Raw genomic sequence first — 21,039 nt, 5'->3', positions numbered from 1 at the left:
ACTCAGTTGCAATACTACACTGTAAAAATACTCTGTTACAAGTAAAGGTCCTCCATTCAAAATATTAAGAAAAAGTATACAAGTATTGGCATCAAAATATACTTAAAGTACCAAAAGTAGTCATTATGCAGAGTGGCCCATTTCAGAATACATTACTGGATAATAATTATCGATGTATTACTAATGTGCATCACTAATAATACATCATCATTTATTAGTTGATTTGTTTTGTATTAATGATCTGAATGTGCAAAGTAACTAATGTCAAATAAATGTAGTGGAGTAAAAAGTTCAGCGTTGACTTCTAAAATGTTGTGAAGTGGATTTCAGCAACCTTGAAAAAAACATCCATGAAGACAAAAGAAAGTTTGTTACTTGTGTAAACTTCTTTACACCGATTGTCTGCATCAATCTACAAACTCTGAAGGAAGTACTACAAGGCTACAGCTGTGTCTGTGGTGCTGTGTTCATGCACTGTAGCTTTATGACCCTGCAATTATACTTTCGAATTGGACATTTTTGACAAAGTTATATTACAATAGAGCAAAATGCCATGTTGACACAGATCTTTTTATTATTTGAAGTTCAAAACATTGCTTGCAGTTGGGATAGAGGATGTCCTCACATGATTCGTGGCCACAGACATGCTTGAGTGTTTAAAACTGAAAAAATAAAGAAGTGTCATCTTCCCATTAATCTGAGCTATGTTCCCACCTCTGATCCAAGACTATAACAGGAGAAAGTCTTTGCACAAAAAGAAGAGCACTAACCAAAACAAAGAATTTTAGTTACAGTAAATGGGGTCTATTCTAAGAAGCAGGTTAAGTGGTTAAATTAGTCTGGATTACAGAGTAAAACCAGGACCCTGGACAGACATAAAATAGACCTGCTTTCTGTTTGTGTCACCTCAGAGAATAAGGATCTCTATGACTTTGATCCACGTGATGCCAGAATGATGCAATTATCAGACAGGATATGCTGACCATATCATGTGATTCGATGTTGCCACATGTATTTGGACAGTGCCACACAGCAGATCATCGTGACAAGAAGGGTTCCACCGCACACAGGCGTCACCAAAGATCCATCACCGACTGGAAGCTGGAAGCTCACAGAGCCTTGGTTCTACAGGATATAAGATATGATTTGAGTGATAAAAGAAAAGGAACAACACACTATTAGTATCATAAAAGATGTATAGAGAACCACCTGCTGGTGCTGGAGTTTCACCCACGAACATGTGCTTGAATTGTCGGCCTCACAGGGAGCGTCCACGACTGTATGAGGCTCTAAGTTGTTGAACTGCAAACCTGAATGGAAGAAAGAAGATTTGATGACAACAATCAATTTTCTGTATTCATCAGCTACATGTTTTACCCAGTGGTTCTGGGTGCAGTGGCTATTCATGGTAAAGTTATTGTTTCAACTAGAGCTGCAACAATTAATAGATTAGTTGACAACTATTTTGATAATAAATTAATTGGATTGAGTAATTTTCTATGAAAAAAGGCAAAATTTTTTGATACCAGCTTCTTAAATGTGAATATTTTCTTATTTCTTTACTCCTTCATGACAGTACACTGAATATCTTGGGGTTGTGGACAAAACGTTGACCGCAGCGGCAACTTTTAAATTTTAAACTCAAACTCATTCATTCTCTACTCAGCCTCCGCCGCAGTTACATGCAGGGAGTTAGAGAGCGCCGACACTCTTGACTTGATTATCATTTAAAAACGAATTGCCTGAAGAAGGTCTAGTGTGACCGAAACGTCGCGATTTATTGTTTTATTTTTGATAATCAATAAACAACGAGTGTGAATTGAAGAAGTTTCTTCGCTTTTTTCACTCTGAGTGTTAATTGTTTTTACCGTATTTCAACGGCATTTTACAATTTTGCATACACACTCTCGCATCGCCATGCAATACGCGGACCAGGATGACGGGTGGACAACCGTCAGCTACCGCAGAGGCCGGCTCCAGCGACACGGAGACCGACCAGGGCGTCCCGACCACCAGCAGACATCGTCTTGGGCTTTGGGAGACACTGATTGACATTTTTCCTCATTATCTGACATGTCATAGACCAAACCACTAGCTGATTAATCAAGGAAATAATCAACAGACTAATCAACAATGAAAATATCCTTAGTTTTGACCATATACATTATTGATATATTCACATTTTCACTCAATAAAAAAAGAATTTTGAATTTTCCTAACCCTAATTCTGATAATAGGGGTCATCTGGTATTTTAATTTCCCTTTACATTTTTGGCTATTTGTTTCTGAGAAGAGAGATGTTCACGACTACAGAATAAAGATGATCCACTTACATCTTTCACTCCGCAGCAGCAGCTCTGGAGGATCTATGTCAACAGATGTAAATGTTTTCCCATCAAAAGAAGGCTCAAGGTAGCGGCCGTGGATGGGAATTGTTACTTTCAGCAGTCTTGGAGTTGGTCCATCCAGAGTGGGATACACATAGGTAACAAATCCTGATGTCTTGTGAGCCGGCACCTCTAGGTCAATGGCTGAATCTAGTAATATCTTACAGAGGTGAATGCATAGGTACAGTAATGAATACAAACATAGCGCACATGAATGTGGGTTGTAATTATTTCCACAAGTGTGCAATGTTTCTGCAGTGCAGTCTTACCTGCCAATCAGTTTGACCACTCAGAGATGCAAGTTGGTATGGATCAAGATAGACACCTCTGGGCCATCTGTGAACCAGCAAAACCCTGAGCCCACTGATGACATCAGGGCTGAGATCCACCGTGGTCACCGCCTCCCTAAAAGACATCAGAAATCACCCCCTCATTCACTCACGATGAGCCTTGAACGTGGTTATTGTTCCATGTTTGGAAATGCACTGTCATACCTGTGGAAACCCTTCTTGTTGATCTCCACTGACACTACTGAGGATTCAAGCAACTGCTTCAGAAGTCCACAGTGGTTCTCATTCTTCTCATCTACAAAAATAAGTAGGTTGAATTAGTCAAGACCACAAGAGTAGAAAGGGCATTTATGGCTGGCTAATTTGATAAGGAAAAGTGGGTTCATGGGGAACAGCCAGACGCAAAAGATACAATTAAAAATCATTCATAGAGGTTTGAATTTGAATGTCAAACTGTATGGCTATGACCAGTGAAGAAACAATGAGTTCTTTTTATTTATTTATTTTTTACTCAAGAAGTTGTTGATTCAAAATTTAGTTGATCCTTCAAGTGATTTTGTTCTTTTCTATTCATGCATTGGAAGAAAAGAGACACCTTTCTACCACGAGTATGCTCAACGTTTTGCTGACACAAAAACCCAACCGGCGATTTTAGGTAGTAGAACGACAGTAACGTTATATCTTACCCTTTTCGATCAGACAATGACATGTCGATAAACAAGCCAACACAGAAAACAGTACAAAATACATCAAATTGGAATTGGTGAACTACAAAAAGCTTTTGACAGCTTGTTAATCCAGCTACAACTGTAATACTCGCTGCTCTCTTTGAAATTGTTTACGGAAGAAGATCTTGAAGGACCCTTTTGTAGTTTTGGGAAGCTCTAAAGGTGCCTGACTAGAAAGAAAAATAAATGGGCTTTGCTGGAAAGCTACGAGAAAATAACAATCCATAAAACGATTTATCGATCAATCAGTAATCAACAGTTATCATCTTTTAGGCAAAACGATAGGACTTTAAAAATATTTACTTTAAATACTGACAGGCTTCGGTGAAGACGGAAAAGTTCGACATCTCCTAAGGCAACGCCTCACGCTAATCGCTCTCGCTAATTTTACCGAGTTCGTTTTGTATAGACTTATTTGTAAAATGCCCTTTCACATATTTTAATCAGCATGCATAAGATGATCTAGTGTCTTAACACTAGTTTTAACGCGAAGTGGAGACCAGTTGTTTCTAGGTTGGTCGCAGGTAGAAACACGGGATGAGTTTCACGGCAAAGCGATGTGGAGTGCAGTTCAGTCCTCCCTCTATAATTTTAATTTATGAACACAAGGAATCCAAAACGGTACGAAAGAGAATAATACCTGTGCGGAGCTTCTCGAAATATTCAGGTAACGCGATCACAGCATAGATCACTATGCTGCACTGCATACATTAGTTTGTGGTATGTTGATTAACTGCATTTTTAATGGGAGTATGTTCCATTAAAGCACAATGCAAGGATAAGGGCTTTAAGGAGGCTCCTTCATTTTGATCTGATCCTGAGGCCCTGTCTGGTGGAGGGGCCCTGTATCAAAACCTTCATTATTTTAATTGATATACTCTCCTGATGCATATTTCTAAATTCATTTGCACTTCATCAAATTACCACAAACTAACATTTCTGGGGAAAATAATGAATTTGCCATCTCTACTAAGTTGTATGCACTATGCCAGATGGATATTTACAGGCTAGATACTTACTGATCATAAACAGGGGGCGGGAGGAACAGGGGGTCAATAGGGTCCCTCGGCAGGTTAATCTGACCCTGCAGATTTTTACCTCCACAGAGCATTTTAAATCTTTGCTGTCCTCTCTTCTTAACCTCCAGACCACAGTATGGCTGCTGAGAGGCTGAAGAACCATCCCCGGCACAGGGACTACCTGAGGGACGTGTCCCAGAGCCAGCTGGAGAAGCTTCACATCATCCTGCGGGATCACATGCAGGGCTTCAGCTTGGAGCACAGCCTGGCCTCGTTCCGCCTGGATCCTGACGAAGACCTGAACAAACTGGACGACGAGGAGCTGGCCCGCAAGAAGGGCCAAATGGACGAAGTGTTTGAGAGGAACCGGAGGCGCAAAGAGGATGCTGACTTTGTTTATGACCTGGAAATGGATTTCACCAAGACCACTCAAGAAAAGTGCAGCTGGGATGAAGAGTCTGATGACGGATTTTAAAACTGAACTTAAAACTTTGTGAATATATATTCAAAACTACCAGAATTTCACTTTTTGATGTAAGGGTACAATTTGTTGCATGTGTGTGTATTTGTATTTCCATAGCCATACCTGAGTTTCAGGGAGAAAGAAATTTTAAAATTGTACTGGTTCTCCTCAAAAATGCTGTCTCTGAGTGCTCCATGAGGTCTGCTTACTGAATGAAGTGTGAGCAACTACCGCAGAGGATCACTGGTACCAGTGGATGTGACTGAAATATGGTGTCATGCATTTCTACAGTTGGCTGTTTTGTCGCGATTGAGCTTTACTGCCATCTACTGGACTGTAAGAGGAATGACATTTATTCTGCAAAGGCCAAATACAAGATTAATAAAACATCAGATAATATAGTTTCAAAACAAACAAATATAGTTTCAAAACAAACAAACCAAAAACACACCCAGCAGAGATAATAAACAGTGAACACTGTCACCTTCATGAAGGCAGACTTTAGTGCAAGACCTTGATTGTTTCGATGGTTCTTGCAAGAACTAGAATTTTGAAAGAGTAAGAACAGATGGTCAGCAAAAGCCACAACAGGCTGAACAGACAAAGAGGACGCCAACCACAGGACATCACAATATTCAGTGCCTGTTTGACTGCTTTCCCAGACAATGATGGCCATAAATACAGCAGGTACCAGCATCAACTGTTCTGATAGCGGTTTGACATTTCACTGGAAGCACTGGTAACAGTGTTTTTCCAGTTAGCACCCATGATAATCTGGTTAGTCTTAAGATCTTTTCACCTGCAATAACAGCTGCAGGCCCAATGCAGCATCTGCGCCACTGAAACCAGCTGCAAAAAGCAGCCTTTACTGAATTGGTGTTAGTCATTTTGTGTTATCAATTGACCTCACTGTCAATAGTTTTCATTCAGTTTTTGTACATCGTTATAAAATATAATGCTCTCAATTAAACTTTTTAATTTGCTTTTAATTTGTCAAAGCAAAAAAGTTACTGTTGAAATTCTTCAAGTTCAAATTGTTGATAGTTTTTCACGGCCACAAACCAAATATCACCTGTTTTAATTGTGTGTGTGTGTGTGTGTGTGTGTGTGTGTGTGTCGGGGGGGGGGGGGGGGGGGGGGGCAATCAATCTGCATTGAATGAAATAATGCATGAATAAGAGTGAATATTTATTAGTTATAAAATACTGAAATTTACAAAATACAAAGACTTTGGCTCTTTTATTTGTGGCTTACACCTAGACGATGATATTCACAGTTGAATACGAAAGAGGCTAAAATCCTATTAAATAAATTTTGAGTGCACACCAATAACTAAGCAATACGACAAATATATCTTTGGAAAAACGTGTCCACAAAATATGGTTTCATATCATACAAAACATATATATATATATATATATATATGTTTGAAGTGAAGCACTATGGTAGAGTTTTAAATGAGATAAACTATATCATAAAACCAAGCCTGCAGTATCAAACCTCTTCAGTGGAAAATTTCATTCAAAGTGCTTAAATGCCTAATTCAGTTGACGAGAGACACTGACTGACCATTAGTACCACAATACATTCAAACATGTCGCTTTTGTTTTGGGAAAAAAAAAAAAAATTGAATTAACTGACATTGCTTGTTTGGTTTAAGCTAATCAAAACTGGTATCAATTGCAGTCATTTTCGCAGTACTGATGTGTTCCCTAAGGAGGTAGGTAACTGAAAATCTGACACGTAACTCCTTTTACCACCAACATTTGGTAAGGATTTAGGTGTTTGAAACTGTAAATTCTCAGCAGGCTATTAATTTGTTTTAAAAAAATAGATCTTTATAAAATTGACATTTCAAGTAAGCTAAAGCCACAATCCAGGATTTCCGAGTATGTTAGCAATAACAATATATACACCATGACTTCAGAGGAAGGACTTTCTGATTGGTAACAATTTGTGCAATTTTTAAATCCACTGCCCGGATGACTTTACCCAGCATACGCAAATAAAATACAGGTGAATTAATTATGTTAAAGCCATTAGATGAAGACAGCTGTCTGAAATCCAATAACACAGGCAAGGTAACATCTATAGAAGGGGTCTAATGGTGCCACAAGTGCAGCTATACTCTGAATCCAGATTAGGCCTTTAAAATAGCTGTATGACCCACCGTTTCTATGGAGAGTTATAGAAACTGAAATATGTATATACTGTATATAACACTATTAAACTACACCAAAAATACATACATTATTAGTGAAGTACTTGTGAAAGTAAAACTCATTTCTTCTTCTTGTCTTGGGTGCACCTCGGACAAAACCTGAGAGAGGGGAGAGGAAAAGGTGTTGAGGCGTGGAGCACAATCGTCAGCTATCTGCATTAATAATGATGATCTTTTCATGAACAATTCCAGGTTAACATCCTTTGAACTTATTCCAAGATCGTACCATTTTCCTTTGGGTTTTGTGGCGAGATCGACACAAGCAAAGTGAAACCACTCAATCGGACACTGAGGGATGAAAAACAACATCAGCATAAAGAGTCTCTACCCGAGATTAAAACCATCAAATTTGATTTCAGCACAAAAGAGAAAAGAACCTACATCTGGGTTATCACATCCAATCATCTCTCCATATGACACCTGATGGCAGAGGCAGTACGTAGGCTCATTGGGGTCCACCGGCATATCCAAAACGTCTGATGGCTGCATCGGCAGCAGAGCGTCGCTCAAGTCTGGGCTAAAAATCCAACAGGATACACAGAGCATTAGAATAAAACATGACTGAAGAGGGAGCAGATTAATGAGTTGTTGGACATCTGAAGAAAGAAGGTAGAGCGCAGTGTGTAGAGCAGATTCTGGAGGCTGCTGTCTAGTGAACACTGGACCAGACTGATGCTGGAGTTACCTGTTTTTCATCTTTTTCTTTCTGGGAGAGTCTTCATCAGAGCCTTTCCTTCCTCTTCCCCTGGACCCACGCTTCTCCCTCAGCCCCCGGGATTCACTCTCTGTGGAAAATATGGACACATTTAGACGCACAACATATCTGTGTCGTAATGTCTTTCAATGGCAGCCCTTCAGTTACCCGACTTACTTTTCACTCCTCTTCCTTCTGTGCTCTCGTAGCCGCTCACTTCCAGTTTCTCCTTCAGCTCATTCTCAAACCGCGCGAGGTCTGCGTCCAGTCTGCGAATGTGTTTGTCCACCTACAGTAAAACGGATTTCACACAGATTAGAACACGACACTTTAATAATACTGAAAACAGACAACAGTGACAGGACGTCCACAGCATTTACAAGGGACCAAATACCAGCAGGTTTTGGACTGACCATTTCATATGTCTGCATTGCGAGCTGGACTTTGTCATCGCTGAACTCTTTGCACTTGCTGTAGGCATTCTGGATCTTCTGCAGATGTTCCACTCTCTGTTCTGAGGCCATGTTCTTCACAGTTGCAATATACTCTTCAGCCAGTTTGTCAATCTCGCCTTTCTTTTCTGCACAACAACACGATTATTATAGCTCTGGAAACCCAGCAACTGCACAACATTTGTACTTTTACTGTTGGTGTTAAATGGTACAACACAATGCTACACTTAGAGGTCCTGCACACTCTCAGGTGGTTGTACTAATAGATACTCTTCCATAGCAGACATTTAGACATGTTAAAGCTGGAAACACAATTAATTAATGACAATTCAAAGAACTTTATGAGATTTAAGGATCACCTTCAGTCCTATTGTCCAGGTCCCGCATCAGAGTAAAGTTTCTCTGTAGCTCACATGGTAGGTTTTCAATACCTAAAGAGGAGATTAACATAAAAATGACGTTTCATCTTTTACACTTCACTCAACTTATTGACCCACTAAATCGACTAACTAATGTCCATGGGTGTTGTAACTGTAGCCCATCTTATAATGACTTTTAAAAATGTGCTATAATAACTCCTTTGTTAGTAACATTAAACCAAATGACTGGATGTAAAAAGGTCTCTCACAGTGTCCCAATTCTGCATCTCTATGGAGATATTAACCCTTTGTTAGCTCAGTGTTCTTACTATATGATTGAATCTCAAAAACACAACTACAACGGGATGTTTCAAAACAAAATTAAAATTACAGACCTCTGTTTTAAGGCTGCAACTCATGATTATTTTCATTATCAAACAATCTACTAATTACTTTCAGGATTAATCAATTAATAGTTTATGCTCATCACAATGTCCCAGAGCCCAAAGTGATATCTTCAAATTGCTTCTTTTTTTGTCCAATCAACAAAAACCAAAAAACTACAAATGACTAACAAAACCAGCAAATTCTTACATTTAAGAGGCTTGAACCAGCAAATACTTGACATTTTAGCATGATAAAAGACTGAAACGATTAATCAATTATCCAGATAATTGCCAATCAATTTTCTTTTGATCGACTAGCTGGTGCAGCTCTAATAAACTGATTAATGCAGTTTTTAAGCAACATAAAGCAATGAAGGGAGACCATTTCAAGATGGGCTGCAAATTCCTCGAAATTTACAAAATAAAAATGATCAAAAATCAAAAATGTACAAAAATGCACTACATTAAATCTGGTTTTACTTTCAAAATAAAAGCAGTGCCAATTAGAGGTAAGATCTTAAGCCCAAGCCCGAGCCCGAGCCCGACCCGGCCCGAAATTCGCTCGGGCTAACCCTAACCCAAAATGTCGATTATTAACTTTGGGTCGGGTCGGGACGGGCTTCTCTCTCGCTAATTTTTTTTTATAAATATATATTTATTTGAAGTCTGTAATAACCAAATACACGGCTCGGGACACGCGCGCGCTTTACGCAGCGCTCAATGCCAGATGTTCAAGAGGACGGGACCCGAGACTGAACTCCCGCACAATACGCACTTTACACCGAGATGACCGCCCTGGACCACCTACCTCAGCAGGTCTGACTTCTGCAAACAGCAGCTGGTCCAGAAACATGTATGAATGGATTCATCCGTGCGCGCAGTCTCCAGCGGAGGATTTTTAAAGTCTGTTTGTTTCCGCCTTTGGTAACGAAGACTATAGTGAACCTGCTGCGCTCTGGAGGCTTTACCCCGTGTATCTCAGATGCCCTTCCTTGTGATCTACAATGAAGCCCAGAGACCTGCTCCTGCTGCTGTTCCTCTCCTTGTCAGAGAGGCGCGTCCATGTGAGCACAATATCACACACAGAAATATCTTTAACAAACTTTTCCAGCGTTATTTCATTGTTTAAATGCATTTATAATGATCATAAAAATATGTAGATTATTTTAACATTAAGAAAACTTGCGATATAAAATTTAGGGTTTGTTTCGGGCTCGGGCCTGCAAATCAAGTTAATTGATCGGGCTCGGGTCGGGCTTTAATACCCGCGGGCCTGGGTCGGGTCGGGCTGGATTTTTTAGGGCCGATCTTACCTCTAGTGCCAATATTATATTTTTCGTGCCTTGCATTCATTATGGTTTACATTTAACCAGCATTTGCTTTAAGACATTCAAAGTTAAGCTCCCAGTGAGCTCAAGATTTCTGGACTGCTTTGGGTTGTCTGTAGGTAACGTTGAATACGCCGTTATATAGTAAAATACACCATGTTAACATTAACCACAAACACAGACATGGGCGTGCTGGCTCGGGCCACAGTAAGCAGAATAATGTTCCCCCTCTGGAAGTGTGTCATAGCCCGTGTGACGCACTTCAAATACCCCGCCCCGGCGCGTAACTGGTTACGAGAAACGCGGTTACCAACAGGTTGCAAATGCATGGCGTCTATTATCCTACAGCAAACACCAATGTTGACCAAAGTAGACACATTTCAAACGTTTTACTATGCCAAATACAACGTCAACATTTCAAACATTATACAACCACTGCTAGCCACCTAGCTGCTAACAGTTAACTTAAGTGTGAGAGAACACGAATCGGACACCAACCGATAACTCTTGTTAAATGTGACATTTCTCGGCTAATGCTCACCTTAAGATAGTGTCTGGGTGAGTTTTACACCACACGTGAAGAGTTTGCCCAACTTTATTCAACGGAAAGCTATACAGCAATGCTAATCAGTTAGCTAGCGAGCTAGTGACCTAACAGCTAATCGAGTTGCTAACGCGCTATAATGCTATGTGCCAGTCACCCAGCCAGCAGAAAAGTCCTCGATACAGTAAAACTAAAGCCTAAACAAACGTGAGGTGTTCATTATGTTCATACAAATTCAATGTATCCCGGATACTCACTGTCAAGGTAATGTTCCAAATATATTGCCGTCGCCATTTCAGGTTAGCTGTGTAGCTCCTGCGTTATTCTCGCTAGCCTTAAAACTGTTGGCCAGAGGGCTTGCTTTATAACCCTGGGTTGCCCGTCGGTCAGTGGCTTGTATATTTGATACTGTCTGCAGTCGGAGGCTTCTCTAAGTAATGAACCGACGCCCACTGCTGCAGCTAAACAGGATCAATTTCCCTCCAGCACACATGTACTTGGGACCCGTACAGGATGCAACTTTTCTGCTTGTGTGAGCTTGTTACTCGCATGCGCAGCAGATAACGGTATGTCTCACCCTGCATGCACCAAATAAAACTTTTCTCATGTCAATCCATTTAGCTCTGTATTAACATCAAAACGTAATTACTGCTCCTGATCTCCACTGCTACAGTGCTTACTACAAATTATACACCCTATTCACTTCATTTAAGCCAATGCATCTACACTGTCTCCGTGTGCACTTCGCTCAGCTGAGAAAACATCGAGTTCATCCAGCAAAAGAAAACCCAAAAAGCAGTTAGTTACATTCGCAATCCTAAAACAACTATAATTATCATTTGATGGTCGAGGAATTGCATTTTGTCCATCACATTCTCTTTCGGAATAAACCCTGATAAACCCTGTACGTGTTTACACATCGTCAGCCCACCGGGAGCCCCGCGCGAGCGCACCTCGCTGCGTTTTGCTGGCATTTTCCAGCGAGTCAGCTGATGGGTGACGTCATTCAAAACAAACGCCTCCCTCGTCAAAGAGAGCGAACGTTCAGGAAGACGCTCCATGGGCGGGGCTAACGGCAGCTATTGACGGGCCTGTCCACAGGCTGTGTCCACGCGGATTATTGGTCAGGCTTTTTGAGTCCAAGGAGGGCATCGCTTTTTTTGGTACATCTCACTTCCGTGTTTTGTGTATCCTCACGAAAGACTTCGCCTTTTCTTAAAACATAGCGTTGAATAATCAAGTAAGTAACCAACTTACACAGCATCTTAATGGCTTAATGTCGTGGGGTTTTAGGTAACTGTGGACACTGTGAAACAGTACGTCAGGTGGCTGCTGACATGTCTAAACAAGCTACGTTAGTTAACGCTAGCTAACTTCGATTGCGTTTGGTAAGTTATGAAGGAAGGTACATATGTCATAAACTCATGAATTACCTCATATGATTACGGGGTTATTGTGGTTGACGTTACATTTAACACTGTCTCTCGTTACAATTTTATATTAATAAGAAATGAGGATGACCTATTCACAAGTGGCCTGTTGTTACTGGAAGCCATTATCTGTTGCCGTTAGGTTAGCTTGCTGGCTAACGTGCAGTGAGAAACAAAGTAACTGTCCGGCTAGCTAACTGACTCCTCAAACACAAAGTCCTGACACTGACAGCTAGTTGGCTGGCTAACTTTAGCATCCACTGAGTGGATGCTAAAATCAGAAGTTGTTTTTGTGGCTTTTTATGTGAGACTGTAAGTTAGCTTAGTCAGTAACATCTGCAAATAAGACCATTCTGACGTATGGTGGACTTACGGTGACAGTGCTGCTTGTCACGAGGTTTGTTTGACTATGCCACGCCTAGTCATAGTGTAAACACAGAGTGGTAACAGATACTGTGTAATGCATATATTTTATTGTTTTAGGTGTTACCTCAAAGATGGCAATGGTAAAGAGTGGTTGGCTTCATCGACAAAGTGAGTAGCCATACACAGTCCTGACAGTTTTTAATTGTCTGCTATCCACGTTGGCAAGATGCTGTGACATGGTGTGATATCACGTATACATGAATTCTTTCATTCATTAAAGGTACTATACTGCGTCGGTGGAAAAGAAACTGGTTTGACTTGTGGGCTGATGGACGGCTTGTGTTCTATAATGATCAACAACGGCGTGACATGGAGGATGACATCCACATGAAGGTCGACTGCATCAACATCCGCAACTCTGCTGCCTGTCAAGGTACTCTTCATCTGTGCCACATGACGATCCTCTGTTTTGATTTTGTTCCTGTCTTTGAATGTGTCACCTCTCTTGTTTGTCTCAGAGCTGAACCCGCCAGAGGGGAAGATGCGTGACGCCTTGCTCCAGATAGTCTGCAGAGACGGGCGGGTCATCAGCCTGTGTGCAGACAGTGCAGATGATGCTCTGTAAGACACACACATCCCGAGTCATGATGAATTAATTTGGCCTTTCTCTTTATGTTTCTGTGTTGGTAAAGTTGAATGTTTCACTCTTGAGGTGTTCTGTGTTTCTATTAACAGTATAAACGTGACACGGTTCATACTTTCTGTTGCAGGGCATGGACCATGGCGCTTCAGGATTCAAGAATCAACACAGTGAGTTTCTGCTGCATCTCAAATTACTTGAGTTGATTTGTTTGCCAAAACAAGAACATGAGACTGGCGGGCAGTGGTATTTCTCTTGCTTGTCATTCTGTGAGTTTTAATTAAACATCTCTGATGGCATCCTCAATGCAGTCGAAGGAACTTTCTGTATGACGTTCACACGTTCAATTTTGCTGGTGTTCATCCTTTGTTTTCAGGTGATGTGGCCTCATTTGTGTTGTTTTTTTTATTTTCAGATGGTTGCGGCTCCTCAGATCGGCTTTGCACAGGAAGTGATGGCATCTGCTCCTCCCCCCTACTCAGAATATGCTCCCCCTCCTCAGGTAACGGCATAAACAGTATGCATATGACTGAAGTTTAGTGTAATCGTGATAAGCTGTTGGCAGTGCGCCCGTGCATTTCCTCTGTAAATTGGCCAAACTCAGGTGTAAATCTCTGAATAGGACTGTAATCAATGTTTTACAGTTTTTCTAATTATGAGTCACTGCTTACAGCTACAGCAGCAGTTGCTCATGCTGGCATCCTGCAGAGGATCTTTATGCCCTTTTTGTTTGTTGTTTTTCAGCAGGTTTATGCTCCGGGTCCATATGGAGAGTACGTTGCCCCTCCACCACACGCTACACAGATTGTATACTCTGCTGACGGGCAGCCCTACGCTGTAGCTTACCCTTATCAGTACCAAGGTAAACAACTGCAACTTTCCCAGAGTATGAGCAGAAGTAAAGCATCATGGCGAATGTGAGACATTGCTCAGTGACACAAAATAGGATAGTTTGTAAAAGATGCAGCATGCATCTCAAGTTCAGTTGATGCTTTGATAAACACAGTTCTACTTTCTGTATTTTACTCCACAGCTGAATGTGACCGATCATTGATCCTAAACTGATGATGCAAAAACTTTACTTCTTGATGTTTCTTCAAGTTATTTGTTAATTATCATCACTGCAAAGTTAAATGAGACCTCATGCTGCTGCTGCTCTTTCTAGGTGGGTACGCTGCTCCTGGAGTGAACCACGTTGTTATTCGGGAACGCCAGCATAACGACGGCGGAGATGTGGCGCTGGGGATGCTCGCCGGGGCAGCAACTGGTTTGGCTCTCGGCTCTCTCTTCTCCGTCTTCTAGTGTCTTGCCTAATGTAGATCAGTAGCACACTGTTCCCCCGTATTTGCAGCATTTGGCTTCTTCTCTGTGCCATCACATGAGTTTAAGTAAAATGTGTCTATCGGGCTACTTCCATCTATGAAGCATGATTGTGATGGGCAGTGAATTACTCCGTGTGTGTCCTATATACATATATACAGTAAATACTGTTAGCACTTTCTCAGATGCCCTGTGCGGCAGTTTCCCACACCCTTTGTGTTGTCTGAATATGAATATTCTTAACCAAAAAAAAAAAACAGTTACTCACTTTGAGAATTCATAATGACAGGAAACTACTCCTTCTATGTACAGTTCAGGTCCTCTCAGTGTTTAAGTTTGTGCATCATGGAGCACATTTTGTCCTTTATGTTTGCAGAATTATCTACAAAGCCATGGATTTGTGTTTTATTTTTTTGTGTGTGTCTTAATTTCTCTGTGTACTGTACCTTTACTTTGTTTTACATGCATTACTTGTTTGTTTCGGTTGTGAACAATGCAGCGTTTCTTCGGCCCCTCGGGTTATTTGTGGCGGAGGCGGGCTGAGATGAGAGTTGTGTTAAGAGCAGCGCACACACACTACAAGCAATAATCAGCTACGTTGTAGCATTTTGAGTTACCTGTTTGGTGGAATCTGGTTGTGACGGATGTCCGATGTTGTCGTCACCACAAATAAGTCTACGTATGAGGAAACGCTGCATTTACATGATGTGCATTGAAGTGAAAAGGGACGTCACTCATTTTTCTCATTGGCAGCTGTTGAATCACACTTTGCATTTCATTAGAAATGTGTCTGAATCGATACTCTTGTTTTCATTTCAGGAGGCTTTTTGCGATATGCACAAACACCAATCAGGTTATTTGGTCTCTTTGAGATTTAGTTATATTTCAATTGGCCGGGACTTTGAATTTTCACTCCAGATGACTTGAATATTGTCAGATTTCCCCATTATTCATGCTAAGTATTACTGTATTTATTCACTTTGAAATAGCAAGTTTTGCTCAGACTCTGCATTTCAAACACACTGCGTATCTTTATCAGTGATACTGAAGATGTGGAAGACTTGGATTTCCAAATGATTTTACCTTCTTCAGATGATCAGCTTGTGCAAGCAGCTTAACATTGATGTCATTTTTCTACAAGTCTTAAATTGTTTAACAATGTGAAATTAACCTATTATATTTCTCTTATCAAATGTGCTAATTAAATTATAATTTACCCTGCATTTAAAATATAATACATGACAGTTGACTAAGAGATGTATTTTAACAATTAAATATAGTATTCACAAAGCTAACAATGACTCCACTTTTTTGGTTTTGTGTTGTTTATTTAACCCTGAGATCGATGTTCACAGAACATGTCATGTAGGATACAAAAAAAGTGCAAATGACCACCTCAAGTTTTATGTCTGTAACCAGTAAGTCACCTCTGTAAACCCCAAAAGAAACTCTTAAATAAAGAAAGATTTGGCTCCCAGTGGGAACACAGTTTGCACATATTGACAGGATCTATAAGGAATTCACACAGTAATCAATAACTAAAGCCGACAGTCGAAACTGTAGAAGCACAGAAAATACAGCTCTCTGGATGAAGCTGATCAGAAAAATACTTTTTAAAGCACTTTGCACAACATTTAATGCAAATTTTTAACTCAATACAAACCCAAAAGGCCCTTTTGAAGCTGATAACAACTTTGTATGTAGTGAAGTGAAAACAACCTGTGAAAGTTAACATGTTTAAAACACAGCGATCATTCATTCATTTTGAGTACAAATTGAAAATTATAAAAGCCCCTGAACTGATTCTGTCAAGCATAATAAAACTCCCTACAATACAGACTATATTAGGAGGTATGTTGCGTTGAAAATGTGCATTTACCACCTGCAGCATCGTCATTACAGCGCATCCTTTTTAACAGTGATGGTGGTACATTTTCCTTTTCAATAAACAAAGATTATCAGTTTGGTTTGAGAAATCCAAAATAAAATCATGAAGTAAAAGAAGTATGAAGCCTTACGAATGTGCAGATGTAAACATGAGCCTCACTGGATTAACAAATTAGTGATAAAAAAGTGCTGAAACAGTTGATTCATTGATAAGATGATCGATAAAAAGCCATCAATTGAATCTGAAAATCGACTGATCATTTGAGTCCGTTCTCCAGTGATGAAAGCAAACTGCTGTTACAGCGACTTAAACTGTGATAGGAGTTTGCTTTTCTGTTGCTTTAAATCTTTAAGTAATATTTACTTTTCTGACTGCTAATCACTAAAACTTCAGAAACCTGTGATGAACATTTTCCATCTTTTTAGACACTTCATGGACCAAACGATCAATCGAATAATCAGTTATTATAACTGACAGTGAGAATAATTGTTAGTCACAGTCCTGTCAATGAGTGTGAGTGTTGTTAGCCTTCCTGACCGAAATCCTCAGTAAACTTCCTCAGCTTCTCCAAGTCCTGCTCATTGACTGTCGGCTTGATGTTTGTCGCTGACCTCATCATGTCGGCCTGCAGGAAAAACGCCAGAGAGGCCGCAATGAATGACCACAGCAGTCGCCCCCGTCTATCAATAACCCTGATCGACAGATGACGGATAACACGCGCATATTTTCTTACCATGCACACGACTGGCTCGAGAAGTTTGTCCCCGGGAACGTCCACCCACGACATCTCCATGGCGCCGGGGTCACCCGGCGAACACGGCGTCAGGAGGTCGTCCACCACAACGTCGGGATTGTTAAATGATGACCCTCGAACCTTAATTAGTGTGTGGATGGACAGAGGGACACAGAGGACACCAGATTATATATCAGCTAGCTTGTTTTGTGGTGCTTTGAGCTAAATGCTAACATGCCAGCGACGACAGCGCTAACACTTCAGGTATATTCAGCAGGTGTAATGCTGAACATGTTCACCATCTTAGTTCAGTCTGTTAACATTATAAAATGAACTAGTTTGCAATAATCACATGAGAATGTCATTAGTTTTGCAGATATTTAGTCTTAAACCAAACTACTGGTCAAATTAAATGCTGATCTGACGATAGTGCTGCACATAAAGTGAAGGGATCGTCAAAGAAATATGAACCAAATGTCAATGCGCTCCATCTAACAGCTGTTGGGACATTGCTCTTATTTTGGAAAAAAAATTTCCGGATTAGATTCCCAAAAGAAACTCTCAGTTTGACGTAGAGAACAAAGACACGCGAAGTGTTCCTGCGTTTCTACCTTTTTGAAGTGTGTGGCTGACTGAACCTTCCTGACCGGCTGCATGAGGGCGTCTCGAACAATAATGCTGATGTCCGCTCCAGAGTAGCCCTCTGTCCGTTTGCCCAGAGTGACGAAGTCCTCCTCCATCAGGTTGCTGGGGGTGGAGCCCAGGTGCAGCTTGAACATGGAGGAGCGAGCGTGCTGCTCGGGCAGAGGAATGTAGATTCGCTTTTCAAACCTGACACAGACAAAACATTTAATGAGCCATGAAGAAGCATTTAACCTCTTAAATGCTGATTATTCTGCCACACAGGTTAATTAAACCAACCTTCTCCTGATTGCCGAGTCCAGAGTCCAGGGTATATTTGTGGCTCCCAGCACCAGGATCCCGTCGTTATCATTTCCAACACCTGAGAGCAGAAGGACATTTCTTACGCTTCATACACAGAGCACAGAGATCCAGCTCGGATTTTCAGGTCGGCTCTTCCTGCTCACCCTGCATCTGGACCAGGAACTCTGTCTTGATTCTGCGCGCTGCCTCGCTCTCGTTCTCACTCCTGGAGCTGCAGAGGGAGTCGATCTCATCGATGAAAATGATGGATGGCTTGTGTTCCCGGGCTAACGTGAACAGGCTCTTCACCAACCTGGACGGAGGCAGAGGGAGGAGAAACAATAGATGGTTACTGTCAGTTTATCATATTCCTGGTTCTAATATCACGTGAAGAAGGCAGGCCTCACTTTTCGCTTTCCCCCAACCACTTGGACACGAGGTCGGAGGAGGAGACGGAGAAGAAGGTGGAGTTGTTGGCTTCTGTGGCGACCGCCTTGGCCAGGTAGGACTTCCCAGTTCCTGGAGGGCCAAACAGGAGGATGCCCCGCCAAGGAGTTCGCTTTCCTACAAAAACAGATGCTGTATCATTCAATACTCTTCTTTTTCAGGAGGATTTAAGCTGCGCTCTTGCTTTCAGTACCTGTGAACAGGTGAGGGAATTTGATGGGCAGGATCACAGCTTCTTTCAGGGCTTCTTTGGCTCCCTCAAGTCCAGCCACATCACTCCACTTAATGTTTGGCTTCTCCATGACGATGGCGCCTGTAAGAGGGACGGGTTCGATGGACGCTTTATAGATCACAGCTGCATGTTGTCTGTACGTTCACGTGATGCAGTGACAGCGTCGTTTACCTGAGAGCTGATTTTGGAACTTCTTTTTCTCTGCGTCTTCCCCATCACCACTTTCATCCCTGAAATTGAAGGACACCCCACATTGTTATTTATTGAATAGTTGAACAACAATTTGTATTTTTTAGGAGTGCAGATCCTCAGATCCCATTGTTGAACTTCAGTCTCACCCTTTGTCATCAGACTGGGACTCTTTGACGGGTTTGGCCGGAGGACACTTCTCCTTCTTCTTCAGATATTCCTTCAGCTGCTCGGCTCTGTCCAGGTAGTCTGCACACTTGGCCCTGATGCTCTGCGCTGCTCGATCCCCCTGCGCCTCATCTGCAACACAGTAAGTAGCTCAGACCGCAGCGCTGTGCTGAACAGAAGTGGAGTTTAGGCATGATGTGGATTTCTTTTTGCCTGCTGCTTTTCATGGCTGATACTGATAAGATAACTGATAATTTCACATTTTTGTATTTTAGAAATGAGTTCATAACCTGTAGTTTATGCACCCTGGACGGTATGAAAGGCTAAGATGTAGAGAGCAACGATGGATGATTTAATATTCCATCACTCTTCATATGGATTATGCAGTTACAAAACATCAAGAAGAAGCAAATCACGGTTCTGCTGTGGGACTGAGGAAGCCATGATGTCCACCAGAGGAGATGAAAGTGTCCCACAGAGAAATGTTTTGGATGTACACTCTCAGCACTATGACACCAAATGGATGTAATGACTTCACCTTAAAAAGCTTTTAGGTTTGGACTGTTTGTCTGGAAACTCACAGACTACGAATGGGATCTGATCACTTCAGGATGCAGGATCATCCTTAAGATCATCAATGGAAAATCAATGCGTTTCATTCAAATGTCTCTCTAGTGCCATCTAGTGTACGGTCCAAACAGTGACTCAATGATGACCAGTGACAGTATTCATACTGTGTGTAACTTGTGATCTAACTATTTATTTGTGATGTCTGGAACCAGATAAGAAAAGTGATTGTTGATCGTTCCTCTGGGTCAAGATCCTTACACTTGATAACATGAAGGAAGTACTGCACTGCACACTGATAACATCTGAGGGCCTCCTCGTAGTTTTTGGCTTTATCCTCCTGTGCAGCTTTGGTAGCGAGATCGATAGCTTTCTGAGAGCATGAAAAAGAAAAATTTAGGAAATTAGGGTGATGTGATTGATATAGGACAGAAGAAGAAAAACAAAGTTCTGTTACACACGTTATGGACTCTTTTGTAATCACTGTTTCTCTAGTTAAGTACTGCTCAATTTGACAGTTTAAATGGGGAAATGTCTCTCTGCTAATGACGAGGTACTGTCATTTTGTGAGGAGGCACAGGTAAAAAGGTTTCAGATATATATAAGATATATATCTGAAAAGTAGCCAGTACCTATAGCTGTCACATAAAAGCACTGGAATAAATATTTTCTACTAAAATGTAGAAAAAGAAACAAATACATCAAACTTTCAAGCACTGTACGGTTAGTTACTTTAAACCCACCAGTTTTAAGGGGTAAACATCAGCCAAGCGGATTTTTCACAACCTGGCAACCCAAATGTTGTTTTCAGCTGATCCATAAAGCCGAAACGTAACAAGCCAAATGATTTGATAACCATTAATAAAGCCATTAGTTAATGTATTACTCATAAAGGCCTCGAGCTCCTCTTCACGTTTAAATTTACGCATTTTCACACGCTGAATTAATCTTTACAAATGATTAAAAACCGACAATTGCTCGTTCTTTAGAAAGCTGTATTGTTAACCTATGTTCTTATGTAACCAAGTAGCTAACGTTAGCTTCGTAAAGGTTTGTCACTCACCTGTAAATTACTTCCAGCCATCAGGTTTTGATATGTCGGTCACACTTAAGTCTGTCCTTTCAGAGAAAACCGTAAAACCGCCAACTCTTTATTCCTTGTATCTGCTGCTAAGGTTTAATTTTAGCAGAACTTCAATCTCAGATCATCCTTAAAGTTTGTCTCTTCCGCATCAACAAAAACTTGACTGTCACTTCCGCGGTG

At 41.1% G+C, this 21,039-nt stretch overlaps 5 protein-coding genes across 6 annotated transcripts; 2 read left to right on the top strand and 3 right to left on the bottom strand.

The window, feature by feature from the left end:
* Positions 1 to 549: 549 nt before the first annotated feature.
* pigx (phosphatidylinositol glycan anchor biosynthesis, class X) lies at positions 550 to 3,524 on the bottom strand. Its single transcript, XM_070961209.1, has 6 exons — positions 3,364 to 3,524; positions 2,882 to 2,972; positions 2,657 to 2,792; positions 2,334 to 2,547; positions 1,210 to 1,310; positions 550 to 1,125 (listed from the first exon to the last, which is right to left on the bottom strand). The coding sequence occupies exons 1-6, from the start codon at positions 3,425 to 3,427 to the stop codon at positions 988 to 990; spliced, it is 744 nt and encodes a 247-aa protein (XP_070817310.1). The 5' UTR covers positions 3,428 to 3,524; the 3' UTR covers positions 550 to 987.
* Positions 3,525 to 3,731: 207 nt separating this feature from the next.
* Positions 3,732 to 6,103, top strand: cep19 (centrosomal protein 19). Its single transcript, XM_070960339.1, has 2 exons — positions 3,732 to 4,072; positions 4,553 to 6,103. The coding sequence occupies exons 1-2, from the start codon at positions 3,943 to 3,945 to the stop codon at positions 4,897 to 4,899; spliced, it is 477 nt and encodes a 158-aa protein (XP_070816440.1). The 5' UTR covers positions 3,732 to 3,942; the 3' UTR covers positions 4,900 to 6,103.
* On the bottom strand, positions 6,059 to 11,853 carry ing5a (inhibitor of growth family, member 5a). The gene is made up of 8 exons (XM_070960337.1): positions 11,129 to 11,853; positions 8,614 to 8,685; positions 8,216 to 8,382; positions 7,980 to 8,091; positions 7,794 to 7,893; positions 7,490 to 7,625; positions 7,335 to 7,396; positions 6,059 to 7,207 (listed from the first exon to the last, which is right to left on the bottom strand). Exons 1-8 carry the CDS (start codon positions 11,163 to 11,165, stop codon positions 7,168 to 7,170), a joined length of 726 nt encoding a protein of 241 aa, XP_070816438.1. The 5' UTR covers positions 11,166 to 11,853; the 3' UTR covers positions 6,059 to 7,167.
* Positions 11,854 to 11,938: 85 nt separating this feature from the next.
* plekhb2 (pleckstrin homology domain containing, family B (evectins) member 2) lies at positions 11,939 to 16,116 on the top strand. 2 transcript variants are annotated; one of them, XM_070960336.1, is made up of 8 exons: positions 11,939 to 12,111; positions 12,785 to 12,835; positions 12,948 to 13,100; positions 13,186 to 13,288; positions 13,438 to 13,477; positions 13,723 to 13,809; positions 14,052 to 14,169; positions 14,473 to 16,116. In XM_070960336.1, the coding sequence occupies exons 2-8, from the start codon at positions 12,799 to 12,801 to the stop codon at positions 14,607 to 14,609; spliced, it is 675 nt and encodes a 224-aa protein (XP_070816437.1). In that variant the 5' UTR covers positions 11,939 to 12,111; positions 12,785 to 12,798; the 3' UTR covers positions 14,610 to 16,116. The 2 variants fall into 2 exon arrangements, with proteins under 2 accessions (XP_070816437.1, XP_070816436.1); XM_070960335.1 differs by having other exon boundaries at positions 11,973 to 12,111; positions 14,055 to 14,169; positions 14,473 to 15,920.
* LOC139329814 (vacuolar protein sorting-associated protein 4B-like) lies at positions 16,101 to 21,027 on the bottom strand. Its single transcript, XM_070960334.1, has 11 exons — positions 20,839 to 21,027; positions 20,037 to 20,148; positions 19,190 to 19,340; positions 19,023 to 19,081; positions 18,813 to 18,932; positions 18,580 to 18,736; positions 18,337 to 18,485; positions 18,170 to 18,251; positions 17,860 to 18,079; positions 17,249 to 17,389; positions 16,101 to 17,140 (listed from the first exon to the last, which is right to left on the bottom strand). The coding sequence occupies exons 1-11, from the start codon at positions 20,857 to 20,859 to the stop codon at positions 17,039 to 17,041; spliced, it is 1,314 nt and encodes a 437-aa protein (XP_070816435.1). The 5' UTR covers positions 20,860 to 21,027; the 3' UTR covers positions 16,101 to 17,038.
* Between the last annotated feature and the right edge of the window lie 12 nt (positions 21,028 to 21,039).

This window comes from Chaetodon trifascialis, chromosome 4 (genome assembly GCF_039877785.1).
Source record: "Chaetodon trifascialis isolate fChaTrf1 chromosome 4, fChaTrf1.hap1, whole genome shotgun sequence".
Lineage (NCBI taxonomy): Eukaryota > Metazoa > Chordata > Actinopteri > Chaetodontiformes > Chaetodontidae > Chaetodon > Chaetodon trifascialis.
This window is presented reverse-complemented; position numbering and strand designations above follow the sequence as displayed.

Excerpts from the sequence above, each read along its gene's own strand:
- pigx (XM_070961209.1), bottom strand. The coding sequence starts at position 3,427 with ATGTATTTTGTACTGTTTTCTGTGTTGGCTTGTTTATCGACATGTCAT. Across the intron at positions 2,973-3,363 it reads TCATTGTCTGATCGAAAAGG|ATGAGAAGAATGAGAACCAC; the intron begins GTAAGATATAAC and ends TTATTTTTGTAG. Across the intron at positions 2,793-2,881 it reads AACAAGAAGGGTTTCCACAG|GGAGGCGGTGACCACGGTGG; the intron begins GTATGACAGTGC and ends GATGTCTTTTAG.
- ing5a (XM_070960337.1), bottom strand. The coding sequence starts at position 11,165 with ATGGCGACGGCAATATATTTGGAACATTACCTTGACA. Across the intron at positions 8,092-8,215 it reads CAATGCAGACATATGAAATG|GTGGACAAACACATTCGCAG; the intron begins GTCAGTCCAAAA and ends GTTTTACTGTAG. Across the intron at positions 7,208-7,334 it reads ACAAAACCCAAAGGAAAATG|GTTTTGTCCGAGGTGCACCC; the intron begins GTACGATCTTGG and ends CCCCTCTCTCAG.
- LOC139329814 (XM_070960334.1), bottom strand. The coding sequence starts at position 20,859 with ATGGCTGGAAGTAATTTACAG. Across the intron at positions 18,080-18,169 it reads GACTCGGCAATCAGGAGAAG|GTTTGAAAAGCGAATCTACA; the intron begins GTTGGTTTAATT and ends TGTCTGTGTCAG. Across the intron at positions 17,141-17,248 it reads TCGAGCCAGTCGTGTGCATG|GCCGACATGATGAGGTCAGC; the intron begins GTAAGAAAATAT and ends TTTTTCCTGCAG.
- cep19 (XM_070960339.1), top strand. The coding sequence starts at position 3,943 with ATGAGTTTCACGGCAAAGCGATGTGGAGTGCAGTTCAGTCCTCCCTCT. Across the intron at positions 4,073-4,552 it reads GAGCTTCTCGAAATATTCAG|ACCACAGTATGGCTGCTGAG; the intron begins GTAACGCGATCA and ends CTTAACCTCCAG.
- plekhb2 (XM_070960336.1), top strand. The coding sequence starts at position 12,799 with ATGGCAATGGTAAAGAGTGGTTGGCTTCATCGACAAA. Across the intron at positions 12,836-12,947 it reads TGGTTGGCTTCATCGACAAA|GTACTATACTGCGTCGGTGG; the intron begins GTGAGTAGCCAT and ends CATTCATTAAAG. Across the intron at positions 13,810-14,051 it reads AATATGCTCCCCCTCCTCAG|CAGGTTTATGCTCCGGGTCC; the intron begins GTAACGGCATAA and ends GTTGTTTTTCAG.